The 14,814-nt window shown below is 41.8% G+C and overlaps 1 protein-coding gene across 4 annotated transcripts; it reads left to right on the top strand.

The window, feature by feature from the left end:
• The first annotated feature begins 234 nt into the window (after positions 1–234).
• Positions 235–12,857, top strand: LOC119737696 (DNA-binding protein P3A2-like). 4 transcript variants are annotated; one of them, XM_038212240.1, is made up of 9 exons: positions 235–375; positions 2,490–2,653; positions 4,597–4,711; positions 5,121–5,247; positions 5,890–6,201; positions 7,485–7,727; positions 9,033–9,387; positions 10,614–10,864; positions 12,258–12,857. In XM_038212240.1, the coding sequence occupies exons 2-9, from the start codon at positions 2,536–2,538 to the stop codon at positions 12,261–12,263; spliced, it is 1,527 nt and encodes a 508-aa protein (XP_038068168.1). In that variant the 5' UTR covers positions 235–375; positions 2,490–2,535; the 3' UTR covers positions 12,264–12,857. The 4 variants fall into 4 exon arrangements, with proteins under 4 accessions (XP_038068168.1, XP_038068165.1, XP_038068167.1 ...); XM_038212237.1 differs by lacking the exon at positions 12,258–12,857 and having other exon boundaries at positions 10,614–10,946; XM_038212239.1 differs by lacking the exons at positions 235–375; positions 12,258–12,857 and adding an exon at positions 667–686 and having other exon boundaries at positions 10,614–10,946.
• The last annotated feature ends 1,957 nt before the right edge of the window (positions 12,858–14,814 follow it).

Below are 14,814 nucleotides of genomic sequence, written 5' to 3' on the forward strand. Positions count from 1 at the left end.
TTTTTTTTCACAGGCCGCGCCCATGCCCCCCCCCCCCCCCCCCCGGCTACTACGTCGCGCCGCTTACAAATACATTACTTCCACTATTTAAGAACCTAAAAAAACTGTTTGTGAACAAAAATAGTGAAACCTTTACTATTTTGTACACCGCGCGTGGCGCGCTAAAGTACACTGACCCCGATTACGCTCTCTCTGTTACTAGGCAACACTGATCATTCTGCAAGTTCTCCCTACTTCAATTACTGGTACCCCTATTGCCATACCCTCCCTGGAAAATTGAGTGTCGTGCTCATAACCGTCTCGAATGTGTACGTTTCCGCGCATCTAAATTCCGTTGGAAAGGCTTTATTTGACGTCAATTTTACCCCATTTGTGGTGAGTATTCCAAAGTTATATTGTGTGTATGTATTAATGAAGAATCAAAACAAATATATTGGACTGGTTTTAGTATATATCTAAAATATAAAGGGAGATTTGTACCTGTAAAGTTGGTGAAAATTTTGGAAATTTGTTAGCTTTTGTCGTCTGCGCAGTCGCACTTCGCACCTTCTGGATTATCAAGATAACCCTAAATTGTTAAAAGCTTTTAAAAACATTTTCACTCGTGTTTTTTTAGGTATTATTATTTTCGCTTGTAGAATGCCCATAGAAGATGTTGGATACTGATTCTCATGAGTTAAAATATAGTTAGTGTGAATAAAATTTGCAATTTTCGCTCTGCATTATTTCGGCCAGTCAAGATTTTGCATTGCGCAGCCGCACTTAGCAAATTGGTCCTCTTTTCAGCTGGTGCCTTTTTGTCGAGGTTTCGCGTGTCATTTAATGAAAAACCAGAGTTTTTGTTCGCAAATATTGCATCAAAATGACACTCAGGGTCTCGAGTCACGATTTGGTAGGAAAATAAAGGATGTTTGGTTTTTATTAAATGTAGGATTGCGTGGATATTGATAGCTTGCCAAAACGTTTCCCTCCGAGCATTCAGCGGAAAATGGTAGACATGCGCAAAAATGCAACTGCAATTTACGCAGTCGCAAAAATTGTCGATCGTCGCACGCATGCACCAAAAACTTTGTTTTTTTTTGTTTTGTTATGGCACTTGTCCCAGTTTCCCTGGCCCTGACCGGGTGCCGGTGGAAACTTGCCCCTGATTTTTGAGCCCAGTTTTTCAGTCCAACAGTCACTCAACTTTGCAGCACAAATGCACAGAGTTTTTACAAAAATAAAAAGATGAGAGAAATCACTGAAAAAAAAGGAAAGATTCCATATCTGGCAATCACTAATTTGGAATTTTACCCTTCAGTGACCTAGTAAAAAGCCATCAGAAAGTGACAGTATGGTCTAAAATTTCAATAGTTAAATTAAGCAGGGAAAATATTGAAGTTGTTACTGAGAAAACACTTTAAAATGTTCACACCAGTCTCATACCCATAGGGTTTGTGCACAGGGTGACAAGTGATGGTCAGATATGGGAATCTTTCCAAAAAGAATTAGGCTAGTTGTTGCCTATTGTCACTTTTGTCAGATTGTCAGTTGAACAACATTTTTGATCAACTCGTCAAGTTTGTTCGTTCCAGAATTATTTTCATAAACCAAACGAGACTATGTAAAACTAAAACTAAAAGGGACAATCCTTCAGTTCCAAAGCCCGGGTTTCATAATTTAACTCTTTACATCACGTGGGCCTAGCCTGATACTATTGATAATCAAAAGTGTTTCCTTATCTATACATCTCACCAGTTCCAAATAATAAATATAGCCACACACTTGAATTAGAAGTTTCTTTTTCCTTTATAAAATTCTATTAATGGAGTACCGAAGTGAATACATCACGCGCACAATACAATGTGTGTGTAAAAGACATTAGCGTGTGATTCAGCCCGAGAACCAACACGCACGTGTACTCTATTCTTTTGCACTGCACTTTCTGGTTCTAAATGATGTCACACTTCGGTACTCCATACGACCTGACACGAAGTCACTTTTGGGTCGGTTTTGCACAACATTACCCAGCTAATGCTGGCACCCATTTAAAGAAAATTAAACTCCTGGATGCAGGTGGAGAGAGGCAAGTGGGGATGAAGTGGCTTGCCCAAGGACACAATTTATGACCAGCAGCTGGATTTGAACCCCTGACCCTCTGATCATGGTTCACAAACCCTAGCCACCAGGCCACAATCTTCCTTCAAGTTTTTAGTATGGTTAACTTACTTGATATTGTTTGGTTTTACTTTGGTGGTTGTTTATTATGGTTACATTTGGTTTCTGGGCGAAGAGTTGATTGCCCTAAGCCTACGAACAAAGTGAAAAAGGCTTGTTACCGGTTCCTTCTTCAGCTTTTTTTTCTAAATTTCAAAACTCTTGGAATCATGGTGCACCAAGGTTTTTTCATTGCTGAGGGGTTACTTGCACATAAACCCTTGGACTTTTGGGGTGTGGCCAGTATTATATGTTCAAATTGCATTTCTACTATTTTGTGTGTCTATTTTTAGCATGTGACCCGACTGACCTCAGGGTCACCCTACCAACCGACCAATCATGATGATGATAGGGGATGACGTCAGCGAGCCTTCCTCGCCGGAGTCCGCTTTCGATGACACTGATTTGCTGAACTCCGCCATGCATGATGAAGTCACAGCTCAACTCGCTGCAGCAGGTAAATGAAGGAAACTCTGATAATCTAAAAGCTATCATGGAAAGCAGGCTTCTAGCCAGGCATACAATAGGATATCGGGCCGATACGCTTCGAAAAAAATCCGATACGCTTGAAGTTGACCGATATGCTATCGATACGCTTCACATTTTCCGTGACAAAAATAAAAACTACCCAAGGTTTTCCCACTACTTATAGAAGTTATACACAGGCTAAAAATGAGATTCAAATGTGTATTAAATGTACTGGTAATGATCTGTTGCTGAAACGCATTATCAATTGTTACCTGGGGCAAATCATTTTTTTAAACGAACAGCGGAAGCACATCCCACGAAAAGATACCGAGGTTCGCTACCGAGTGCTGGCGGTATACACTGCCGCGCTGGCCGGCCGGCCGGCCGTGCGTGATGAGCGAACTCTTTCGTTGGAGTCTGATGTGATTGCATGTGTGCCATGCCGCGGTCATGCATGCAACACACGCGCTGAATGATCGGACCAAACCATTTGTTGGTAACAAAGGGGTGTGCCGTCTTGGGAACAATAATTATCAATATTTCCGCAGAAGTAAGACAAGTAGTACTTTTTATGGAGTCTGAAACATTTCTTTATACGACGGTTAGTTGTTCTACGTCACAATATGTATTTTTTTCTGGAAATGCATTCAAGAAACGACGTAAAACGCAAAACTAGCACTAAATCACCCCTTACAAAATTAATGGATTCGCCCGTACATCTTGCTTGCTGTTTTTGAAGAAAGTACGATCAGACACTTGATTTTTTTGACGTTACTACTCGTTAGTAATCACAACAATTTGATAAGTTTTGTTGTAAAATAGGACATATTTATTCTTAAAGGGAAAATACAACATTTGCAAACATCAAAAAATAAAACTACCAAATCATTTTGAAATACCTTGCTGGACTGTTAGTAAATGACAGTGTAAAGCATCCTGTAAAATCATGGCACCTGGTATACTGTCATTTTCAAGAAAAGTGGTATTTTTGTATCAATTTCCAACGCTGATCGGCCGATCAGCGTTGGAAAAAACTGGCTTTTTTTTTCAAATACTGGCCCCCATTGGCCATCGCACTTGTTTGCAATCGATTACACGCCTATGAACGGGTACAAGCCAGCTAGACTGGTTCCCTGACCTTACAATTCCCCAATATATGTAAACTGCTCTGTTTCTTCTTAAATGGAGTCAGGGAACCAGACTACAGGAAAATGATTGTTTTTCTTGGTTTTTCGAACCCAAAACCTCAAAAAAGTCAGTGTATATATTTCCAACCCCCCAATTCCATCCAATTCTGAAAATTACAGCAAAAGCAAATGATGTTAATTCCCTTTAAGAAAAAAACAAATCAGCATCTGTTGCCACAAAGCAAGATTTGTAGCGCTCCAGTCAGACTCCACATGGTGGGTTGCATACTCTCTCAGGTCTGTTCAAGTGCTACGGGAAAATGTTGTCTTTCGCCGGCACAGGCATGACAGGCTGATGCCGGGCCATGCGCTAACTTGCCGGCAGCAATTCCCGATATTTATTTCTCATTGTCAATGTTCATATTTCTCGCCAATCATAATCATCTTAGTCGCGCTTAGAATTGTGTTTGTTCATATTTCCACCACTTTTTTCGCAATTTTCCTGTAAAATGATTTCATGAAAAGGTAAACTTGGCGCAATGAATGCTTTTTGCTGACTTAATGCTGACCACTGTGTTGCACTTTTTCTAACTTGTGATTGACATAATTTTTTTTTTAATCCAAAATTCAACAGGGCCACTTCCTGCAGCATACTGGTAGGGGTTTTTGCTCTTTTCTGATCATAAAGTATGCTTCCAAATGGCCTTAGATTGCACCACAGAGCATCTAGAATGTCAAAATTTTCAATAACATTCGGCCCAGTAACGCGCCCTTTTGTAACTTGTAACAATTTGTATTCCTTTAGGTCCCATCGGTGTTGCCGCAGCTGCTGCCATCGCAACTGGGAAGAAGAGAAAGCGCCCTCACTCCTTTGAAACCAACCCCTCAATACGCAAACGACAACAGACGAGGCTACTCAGGTAAAAACAGACAAAACTATTCACCTCCAAAGTTTCAAAAGAAAAACAATTATCTCGGTCATACTCGATCCCATTTATTTCGTAGAGATGGTGCAGATGATGTATTTTATCAATAGATCCTTCTGACATGTACTCAATCCAAATTTGGAGACAGTTTTGTTATGCTGATGCACCAAGTTTTTAAAAATCAAGTCAACTTATAACTGAATTTGTAATCAGGCCAACATGTGGTGGGTAAAGATACTGTTGGTACTACATGAAAGTTCTTCGCGAAACAGTTCTTGTGTTCATAGAAAATTCAATAAACATATCTCCTGTTTCAATTTCCTCTTTTTTATATCAAGTATGCCTTTCAAAAATTGTCTTGTTTTACGAGTTTTTGTTGTTTCGCTTTTTGTTTCACGTGTAGAAAGTTAAGAGCCACTATTGATGAGTACACTACCAGAGTTGGTCAACAGGCAGTGATGATCTGCTGTACACCGGGGAAACAGGAAACCAACTTCAAAGTCTTTGGCGCCAATCCTCTTGATCATGTGGTCGGTATTGGCGTTCTATATTTGCATGTTACTTGATTGGCGATTTTCTTTTTACAAGGGCTCTTTATACAAAAGTTGTTTTAAAATTATAAAATTTATGCAGAATTTAGTGCAGTTAAAACTTATTTAATTTTAATTATCTCAAGATTAGTTCTACGTCGAGTTCTGCACCCAACCTACCAGTTCTTTTCAGAACAACACTTCTTCCAAGAAGAGATTTCTTTCCACATGGTTTTACCTGCAATTTTGTCTATTTATGTCATAAGCCATGTAAAGCTTCAAGTCATATTGAAATTCGCCAAAAAAAAGTCTGGTGTCATTTTCTGGATTTTTTTCAGCTAACATGAGAAGTCTATTTGACAAAGAAATGGCCAACTTGTTGCTCCTATCACGAGTAGGGCCAACATTAGGGAAATGGGTTATAACACCGTATTATTAATTAAAACCAAAGTCTTGGTGGCTTGGCTGAAAGTTGTTCTGCCTTCATGAAAAACACCACCAGCAATAAGAAGTTGCCGATGAAAACTGTTGGAAGTGACAAGACAGCAGACTTTTTACATCACGTAGTTGAAGTTTGAATCATATGAGACCTTAAATTGACTTAGATTCTCACTTGATCACGACCTCTCACACTGTACACAGGTCCGCAGCTGCAAGAGCGTCATCATGAGCGAGCTGGACAACGCGCTGGCCCAGCAGACACCGCCGACCCAGCCCGGAGACAACACCAACCTCTACGACCTGCCTCCTTTGGTCCTGGACGGCATCCCGACCCCGGTCAACAAGATGACCCAGGCCCAGCTCAGGGCCTTCATCCCGCTCATGCTCAAGTACTCCACGGGGAGGGGCAAGCCGGGGTGGGGCAAGGAGAGCTGCCGGCCCGTCTGGTGGCCCTCGGACCTGCCCTGGGCCAATGTGCGCAGCGACGTACGCACAGAAGACGAAAAGAAGAAGGTACGGTAATGTTTGTGAAACTCATTGATGCTTTTGTGTCTACACTTTTCATGTTGAACAGCATTTGTTGAACAAAGAAACTGAATAGAGTGGGGTAAGAACCTGGCTTCCGACTAGCGCCCCTTGAACAAAGACATTGACCAAATGAGGCCCGCCAACATAGGGCTGGATAGCTCAGTTGGTAGAGCACCCGAACTGCAAACTGGAGGTCGCAGTTCAAACCCTGCTCCTTTCAATGTCTTTGTTCAACGTTTAAAAATTATTATAATGCACCTAGTCAGTTTCTCATTGTGGTTTATTTGAAAATTTGAACTGCATTTCTTAACAAAACAACTCGCGCAAAACTCTCCCCGAACTTGAACTGTTTGATAAGATTTTAAAACTTTCAATTTTACATGTGTATTGGAGAATGGATGCTGTAAACTGCCGGCTGTTTGCGGAAAGTCAGGCATACGACTTACCATGTGACAGAATTTGATCATATGATCATAAGGAAATTTTTTTTCACTTATTGCTTTTTTATGTGCATTGGAAACAGCACAATTTGCTGTATATTTTGTCACTTGACTCGACATCTCATGACAATACAATCTAAATTATGTATGAGGAAATTTAGACTGCTATCAATTTTCCATTGTACCGGATCATTAAAGGCATAGTCCATCAGTTGTAATTTGTGCAGTTTGTTCGTTTGAAGCAACAAACGTGTTCAAAATCTAAGAAGGGTGCTGAACAACGAACCTGATGAAGTTTCAGCTCAGCTTCAGCTGTATATTTCGAGAAAAACAGCATTCTAGGATCTCAATTTCAAATCAAAAGTTGCTGAATCATGTTTTGAATTGGGCCTGAATTCGCGTCCAAGACACGTTCTCACTGAGCCGATTGCAGCTATGCGATGTCACGCACTGATCCGACGAATTATAGCAACCGCGCGTGTGCGTCGTGTCAACGCTTGCGCGCGCGCCTCGCTGAATAACAAAAACGAACTACTAACAGAACTTTCCAACGGTGCGTCTTAAGACGCACCGTTGGAAAGGCCTTCTTTCGTTGATTTCTTCAAAATGACAGCAAAATGACAGAAAGAATAATTTCACAGGGAGTTTAGTCCCCTTGCTATCTTTCAACCAAGTATGTTTTTCAACAATAATTACGTCAGTTACGTTTTGGATAGCTGCAAATGATGGACTTAAGCTTTAAAATGTTGTCTCTCAAAAGTAACTCAGTGTCTCATTTTGTTGGGAGGGGTCACATGTAATATTATATATGTTATAAATCCTTCCTAGGTATCGTGGACTCATGCCCTGCGCACCATCGTCAAGAACTGCTACAAGCACCACGGCCGGGAGGACCTGCTGCCCGAGTTCAACGATGACAAAGACGTCAAGGACCTGATCCAACACCAGCGGACACAGACCACCATCATCCCCTCCCACGCCGTGGTGCAGACCATCAATAACCCCGACGGCACCGTGTCGCTCATACAGGTGGACACTGGCAACACCGTCGCCACACTGACCGACGTCAATGTGAGTCATCCTAATGTTGTGTCAAAGGTATTTTGCGATGGATCGCAAGTCATCACAAGTCTGCAACCCCACTTTCACTCAACTCAACTCACAAGCTATTCATATGGACTGTGATATTCCTTTGTTATTGTTCATCCCTTGTCACTTGTGACAGGACTTGTTATTTGATTTGTGGCTGACTTGTGATTGACTTGTGGTGTACTTATGATCCATCGCAAGTAGTCCAACTGCAGCACTAGAGTTTGAAATCAGAAACACCTTGGAATTTGAAGGAAGTGTTCGGGCACCAGGCTAAAGCAAATAAACCCAAAGACTACTCCTCTATTAGACATCACTAATGAGGTGCAGCCTTGGAAGCAGTTTTTTTCACACGTACACCCAATACAGTTCCAAATTTTTTTTATTGCTGGTGTCACTTTCCACCATTACTTGGACGCACGATGCATGTGTCTTTGGTGACGTGTTCAGAGCTTTACAAAATGCACGGGAGGTGGGTGCTCAGGCATGGAAGTGTCCCAGTAGTGGCTACCAGAACTGTTGCCATAATTTCAAAATTGGATTCTGGATCTGGATCTGGATAATTAATTGGCAACGCCTCCTCTGGAGTATCATGCCAATGGGATTGGTGTATACCAATTGCCAAATGCATCCCTGCCTCAAGACTATTAAAGTAAACTGTGTGACATTGCTTACAGGGTGGCACCACCAAGTAATGGTTGCTTGCTAGACATTCAAGTCTTCGTTTTGGGTCTCAGCTTGTCAACCCTGTAACATAGCAGGAAAGACATTGACAAAAAAAGTCAACTAAGTCATTGTAGTATATGGGCTCTGTGCGCCAACAAGAGAGGGCGCTTTTCGTACCACTTTTCGTACTCCTTTTTGTGCCACACTGTGTGTGCGTACTGGTTAACGCGAAGAACGCACGACTTCATTTGCTCTGAATGTGCAGCCATAGCGTCTTAGAGTGAGCGTCAGGTGTCGTTGGCAATGCGTTTGAATGTCTCTCCAAGTGGCCTCCCCTAGCTCACCCTTCCTTAATGTTGAGGAGGCACTTGTGCACGGAGCTCATATTATTGTACGTGGGGTAAAAACACGAAATCGGGTGCAAATGATGTATTTTCACAATAGATCCTTCTGACAAGTACTCAATCAAAAAGTTGGAGACATCTATGTTATGCTGATGCACCAATCATTCTTGACAGCGTAAATCAAATGTTCATTCCAATATCTCATTTTGTTACGACAAATTTGTGCATTTCATCCATTATGTATTCTGGTTTGTTGATCATATTTTGTAAACTACAGCAAGTGCAGCAGGTGCAGCAGGTGCAGCAGATGGGTCAGATCCAACACGTGCAGCTGCACCACATCCCCGTCCAGCAGCAGCCCCAGCAACAGCAGGCGGCCCAAGCCGTCCAGACCCTGGCCGACGTGGCAGCCTCTCAGGCCAGCACCACGGCCGTGGTCACCACCACCAACCTCCCCCAGGCGCCCCAGGCCACGCCCGTCTCGGTGGAGATGAACAGCGAGGCCGCCGCCCACGGAGGGGTGGCCACCATCTCCGAGGCCACGCTGGCCGAGGGGACGCACATCATGCTGTCCAGTAACGGCGAGACGATGGGGACTATCAGCAGCGTGGGTGCTGATGGGGCAACACAAGGTACTTGGCCAGGATTTGAATGTTCCAGTTTGGCATATATATGCAAAGATGGCAACAATTCATGCTATGACCAAAATTTTGATTTATTCAATCACAATTCAAACACTCTTCAGTCACAGGTTAGTCGCAAGTCACTAGAAAACAGAAATATACTTTGTACCTCTTCTATGATTCATTATCCAAGTTTGTGAGAACTGGCTAAAAACAGTGAATCCCATCAGCTTAAGAAGAGATGAACAAAGACACAGAGACTTTTGACTTGTGATTAGTTGAGTTGTGATTGACCTTGATTGACTTGATTACAATTCTGCTATTTAACCCATTAGTACTTGTATTACATTGTATTACCAATACATTGTTGTATTTGGTTTTGCCCCTTCGCCGACATATAAACACTGTATACTCAGTGTGTTACCTCCCTAGTGAAAGCATTGTATTTATTCCCTGGAGAATCCACAAAACTGTACAGTGCTTAGATGGTTTGGAGTGCTATGTGAGTAACGGGCAGTGCGACTTGAGGGGGTACAAGGACTCACTATGGGTTATGTTTTGTTACAAAAGATATGTCCAACATAATCATCCCAATCCCTAGACATGAATGTTATCCTGACCAACCAACTTTTTTTCCGGAAAATTTGAGCAAAGTGGCTCACATAAGGATTAGGTTGGCGTAGTGGTACTTTCCTTGCCTTCCACTGCTGTGACCGGGTTCGATCCTGCCTGGTCCAATATGTGGATTGGGTTTTCAGTCCCTGCCTGAGTCCGTGGGTTTCCGCCTAGAATATCATTCTAGGTTTTTCCTCCTACCACTAGAACTGTAGTTTCCTTCCACATCTTCTAAGAAGGGACCCCACTGGAAAGAAGTCGAGAGACTTACTCACTATTAAAGTATTGCCTTAGGGGCTGTGACCAAATAGACCTGGTTTGAAAAGCCCCCCCCCCCCCCTCCCCATTACTTCGTCTGGTATTCAGCCCACTCTTGTTGGTACTTGTAAAGGCCTGTCTGACCTGATTCTTCAAAGTCAGTCAGGTTCATCAATTTATTGCCCCTTGGGTAACATCCAGTGCAGAACAAAAGAAGACTTATCTGATTAAAGACTTGCAAACAATAGACCCCAGGATGGAGGATTTTCATACCAGGTCTGAAAGGTCTAGGCCCCTTATTGTTTCTGCGCCGAGTCCCTGTACTTCAATGTTTTAAATTTCACTTGTATCATGTTTTTAAGGTATTGTGATCCCAGCCTCCATGTACCAGAGCATGGTCAACAGCATGCAGCAGGGCGGTCAGGTCCAGGTCCACACCCAACTGCCTGTCCACACGGTGGCCGTGGTCGGGACCCAACCCACGGCCATGGTCCAAGGCCAACACATCCAACAAGTCGTGGTCCCGTCTGGCATGGTAGCGACGACAGGCCAGCTGCAGCAGCAGCAGCAGCAGCAGTCTGGGGCTGTGCCGTTGGCGACTCAGGCTGTGGAGGTAGTCACTATTGAGCAGCCTTGATTTGCTACACTCTTGCTCTCAACTAAACTTTTTTTTGGGGGGGGGGGGTTTGCAGTGTTGAAGTCCAGGTGCGAGAGTCAATCGCAAGTCAATTGGGAGTCAATTCACAAGTCAATCACAAGTCTATCGCAAGTCAATTGCAAGTCCATTACAAGTCATTCACAAGTCAATCACAAGTCAATTTATGTGCAAGTCAATCGCAAGTCAATCACAAGTCAATTACAAGCCAGTCACAGGTCAATCACAAGTCAATCACAAGTCAATCACAAGTCAATCGCAAGTCCATCAAAAGTCAATCACAAGTCTAATCACAAGTTTAATCACAAGTCAATCACAAGTCAACCACAGGTCAATCACAAGTCGATCACAAGTCAATCGCAAGTCAAACGCAAGTCAATCGCAAGTCAATCGCAAGTCAATTGCAAGTCAAATCACAAGTCAATCACAAGTCAATTACAAGCCAGTCACAGGTCAATCACAAGTCAATCACAAGTCAATCACAAGTCAATCGCAAGTCCATCAAAAGTCAATCACAAGTCTAATCACAAGTTTAATCACAAGTCAATCACAAGTCAACCACAGGTCAATCACAAGTCGATCACAAGTCAATCGCAAGTCAAACGCAAGTCAATCGCAAGTCAGTCACAAGTCAATCACAAGTCAAGTCAGATGTAACAAGAGACGAATAATGACAAAGGAATGCCTTTGCCACAGTTCATTTGAATAGCTTGTGAGTTGACTAGGGCCTGGAGGACTTGTGATAACTTGTGATGACTTGTGATGGACTTGTGATTGCCTTGTGATGACTTGCGACTGACTTGATTTCAACTCTGGGGGGTACTGACAATTGATCACACAAGTCATCACATGTCATTCTGTCTTCAAGTCAACTCACGAGCTATTGGAATGAACCATGGCAAAGCCACTCCTTCAACTCACAAGCTTCTCAAAATATCTGTGACACTGTTCATCCACTTGTGATATACTTGTGACCGGACTTGTGATTTACTTGTGATCCATCACCAGCACCATCACAAGTGTCTCAACAAAAAAAACATTGAGTATTTGCATGACTTATGGCCATGTTGATTCATCTGTACCAATCGTTACCCCAACCAAGTTTGAAGTTAACTTTGTACAAAGAAATGGCAGCTTCTTGCATGGCCATGTTGGTTACTCTGTACCCATCGTTACCCCAACCAAGTTTCAAGTTAACATTGTGCAAAGAAATAGGAGTTTCTTGCACAGAAAAAAGCAGCATACACCTGACTAGAATTTTTAACACCAATTCATTCTAGGAAGATTGTCATGAAAGCAAAACTGATCCTTTCCATTTTTTTTTATTTTTACAATTTTTTACCTGGGTTAGGGTTGACAAGGTTTTTCAAGAAAAGTCCAGAACAGTCTCTTAGAACCTGCACTGAAACTTCAGGTTAGTGTTCACAGTATTATTTTTAATTTATTTTCAAATCAAAGGTGTAGGAGAATCAGGAAGCCAGGTCCAGTTTGTTTTTTTGAAGATGGCTGGTCAATTAAACTACGGATTAAAAGCAGATGACTGAATATTTAAGGGTTTAGGTCCTGAATGTCTTCAGCTTGATTGTTCACAAAACGTTGTATCCGTACTAATATTATGTGATTTCCATTCAAAGAGCCTGGTTTCCTGCACGTTAATGCATTAGGGTTGGGTCTGGGAACCAGACCTTGAGGATGTTTACTGCACAAAAACAGTATTATCAATCGTAACGATCCTTCGTTTTCTTTCGTTTTAATTTTTTAGGGGTTTTAATAGTTGTCATGATTTGCACTGTGTAATACACATCTTGGAATATTAAATTATTGTTAGTAATTCTTGAAATAGGGTTAAATTTTGTAAATTTCACTTCAAAAGGGAAATCTTTAGAATTAACGGCTTTGAAATATGTGAAAAAGTCGATTCAATAAAATTCTGCAGCCTATGTTATTTGAACTTGTTGAGGAATGACTGTTGGCTATATACAGTGTGTACAGTGTTGTCTGATGGATTGTACATGTACATAAAGCAAAGGTTCTATCAAAGATTTTTTTTTTAAAGATTGCTTCTAGTTTGTTCCAAACAATGACAAAAAGCACGATCTTTAGACAAAACACAATTATTTTCAGGAAGCAAAAATGGTTTTATTTTTTTCAAGTCATTTTTGTCGGCCAACTCAGGTGATGACAGTGTCTCCATAGATATTTACCTGAGCAGCTTTCAGTTAACTTCTCACCACGAAAATGTAATTTTGGAATGTCTGTTTGTTTTTACCTGCCCCAAAGCACTGTCACATCTGTTTTACCAACCCAAGGTATTGTGGCATCTAAAAATTGTACGACTAAATTTTCCTTGAATTGAAAAGCTGGGCATCCAAGTTGCGTAATATTGATGCTTCCACATGCATTTTGCATAAGAAACTGGGGTGTCAACAATAGCCAAAAGATTCTCGGACACCTGAGACACGCTTCTAGCAAAAGCAATATACTATCCCAATCCCTTCTGCATACTCACTCACCTACATGTACATTGCTGTGCTTTTCTGCAATTTGATTCCTTATATTAAAAGTACATAGAGGATTTAGAAATCTGTCAACAGTTTTGGTTTAGTGGTAGAGAGCGGTCATTTATTTAACCAGTATTAACATTAAACTGCAGAATATGTAACAGTAAACGCTGCATTGCGTACTAATTGTAAGAAAATTATGATACTATGAAATGACGTTTTCTGTACATTGGCTTACTGTGCAGGGCAGGGATTCTTACAGTAGTCATTGTAAATCACATTAGCTGCTAAGGTTGTGTCCAAATTATGTGGCTACGGCTTCAAATGACACACAGGTCTATGGGAAGTGGCTGCAGCCGCTCCCCTAGACCCGTGTGTGTAATATCTAGCCATAGCCAAGTCATTCGGACATGGCCTCAGTAGAAAACACTGCTTAGCAGATTTTAGTTGCTTAGCGTCAGCTGGGAACCATTCAATATTAGTGCACAATGCATGGCATTTTTGACTGGTAACCCATTTTTACTAAGCGAATTTCAATTGTGATTAGCAGATTTCTGCAAAGTAGCAACTTTTTGACCAATAGACCATTATCATGTTGCAGCCATCTTGATTATTTTTTCCCCATTCAAATCAATGTAACCAAAGCGAGGCTGGAAGGAAAAATAGTCTGGTTCCTTTTTGCACAAAAAACATTATCATTAGGTACTGTTATTGGATACAGGGAGCATAACTGAAATGGTGGCAGCATGATAAAGGTCTATGGTTACATAGGAGTGTAGTGTTTGTTCTTATTGGTTTGGCATTGATGTGGTATAATACGTACGCTGGTGATCCAAGGAGTACAGTCACTAGTGTGCCTCGAACTGTTGAATTGCTGCTTATTTAGATACGTGCTCAGTGACACAACACAGTAATAGGGGTCAGTCACGTCAGAAGTGTTTCCCAATAGGGAAAGTTTTGCAGTTTGAATATCCTAATTCCTGTTTTACTAGCAGATCAGCATGCAGACTTTTACTAGTAGAACGAGAACTATAGAGCATTTAAACAAATTGTGATCAGAATGCTCCGCTTGCCATCAAAATGGACAGGAGCGAAGTTTTAAAAACGCGTGTTTGATTTTAGTCTCACTGTCGCCAATGTCTTTTAACCCTAACTCCCTAGGCCTTTTTGCTAGGATGAAGCCTCAATCCTACAAAATCCTCCATTATTTCTTGAATATGGTCTGTGGATGGGTGACCACTGCCTGAATCCTGAAAATCCTGCAGCAATGACTGTCAATATGTTGAGGCTTGGCCAGTGACATTCTGGAGCAGTATGGAGGATTTCAAGCGTAATCCAGGCCTATATTTATGCGTGGCTGAGCAAAAACAACACAAGGTCCGGCCCAAGACCTTGACAAAGTGCATC

This window comes from Patiria miniata, unplaced genomic scaffold (assembly GCF_015706575.1).
Source record: "Patiria miniata isolate m_02_andy unplaced genomic scaffold, ASM1570657v1 HiC_scaffold_3, whole genome shotgun sequence".
Taxonomy (NCBI): domain Eukaryota; kingdom Metazoa; phylum Echinodermata; class Asteroidea; order Valvatida; family Asterinidae; genus Patiria; species Patiria miniata.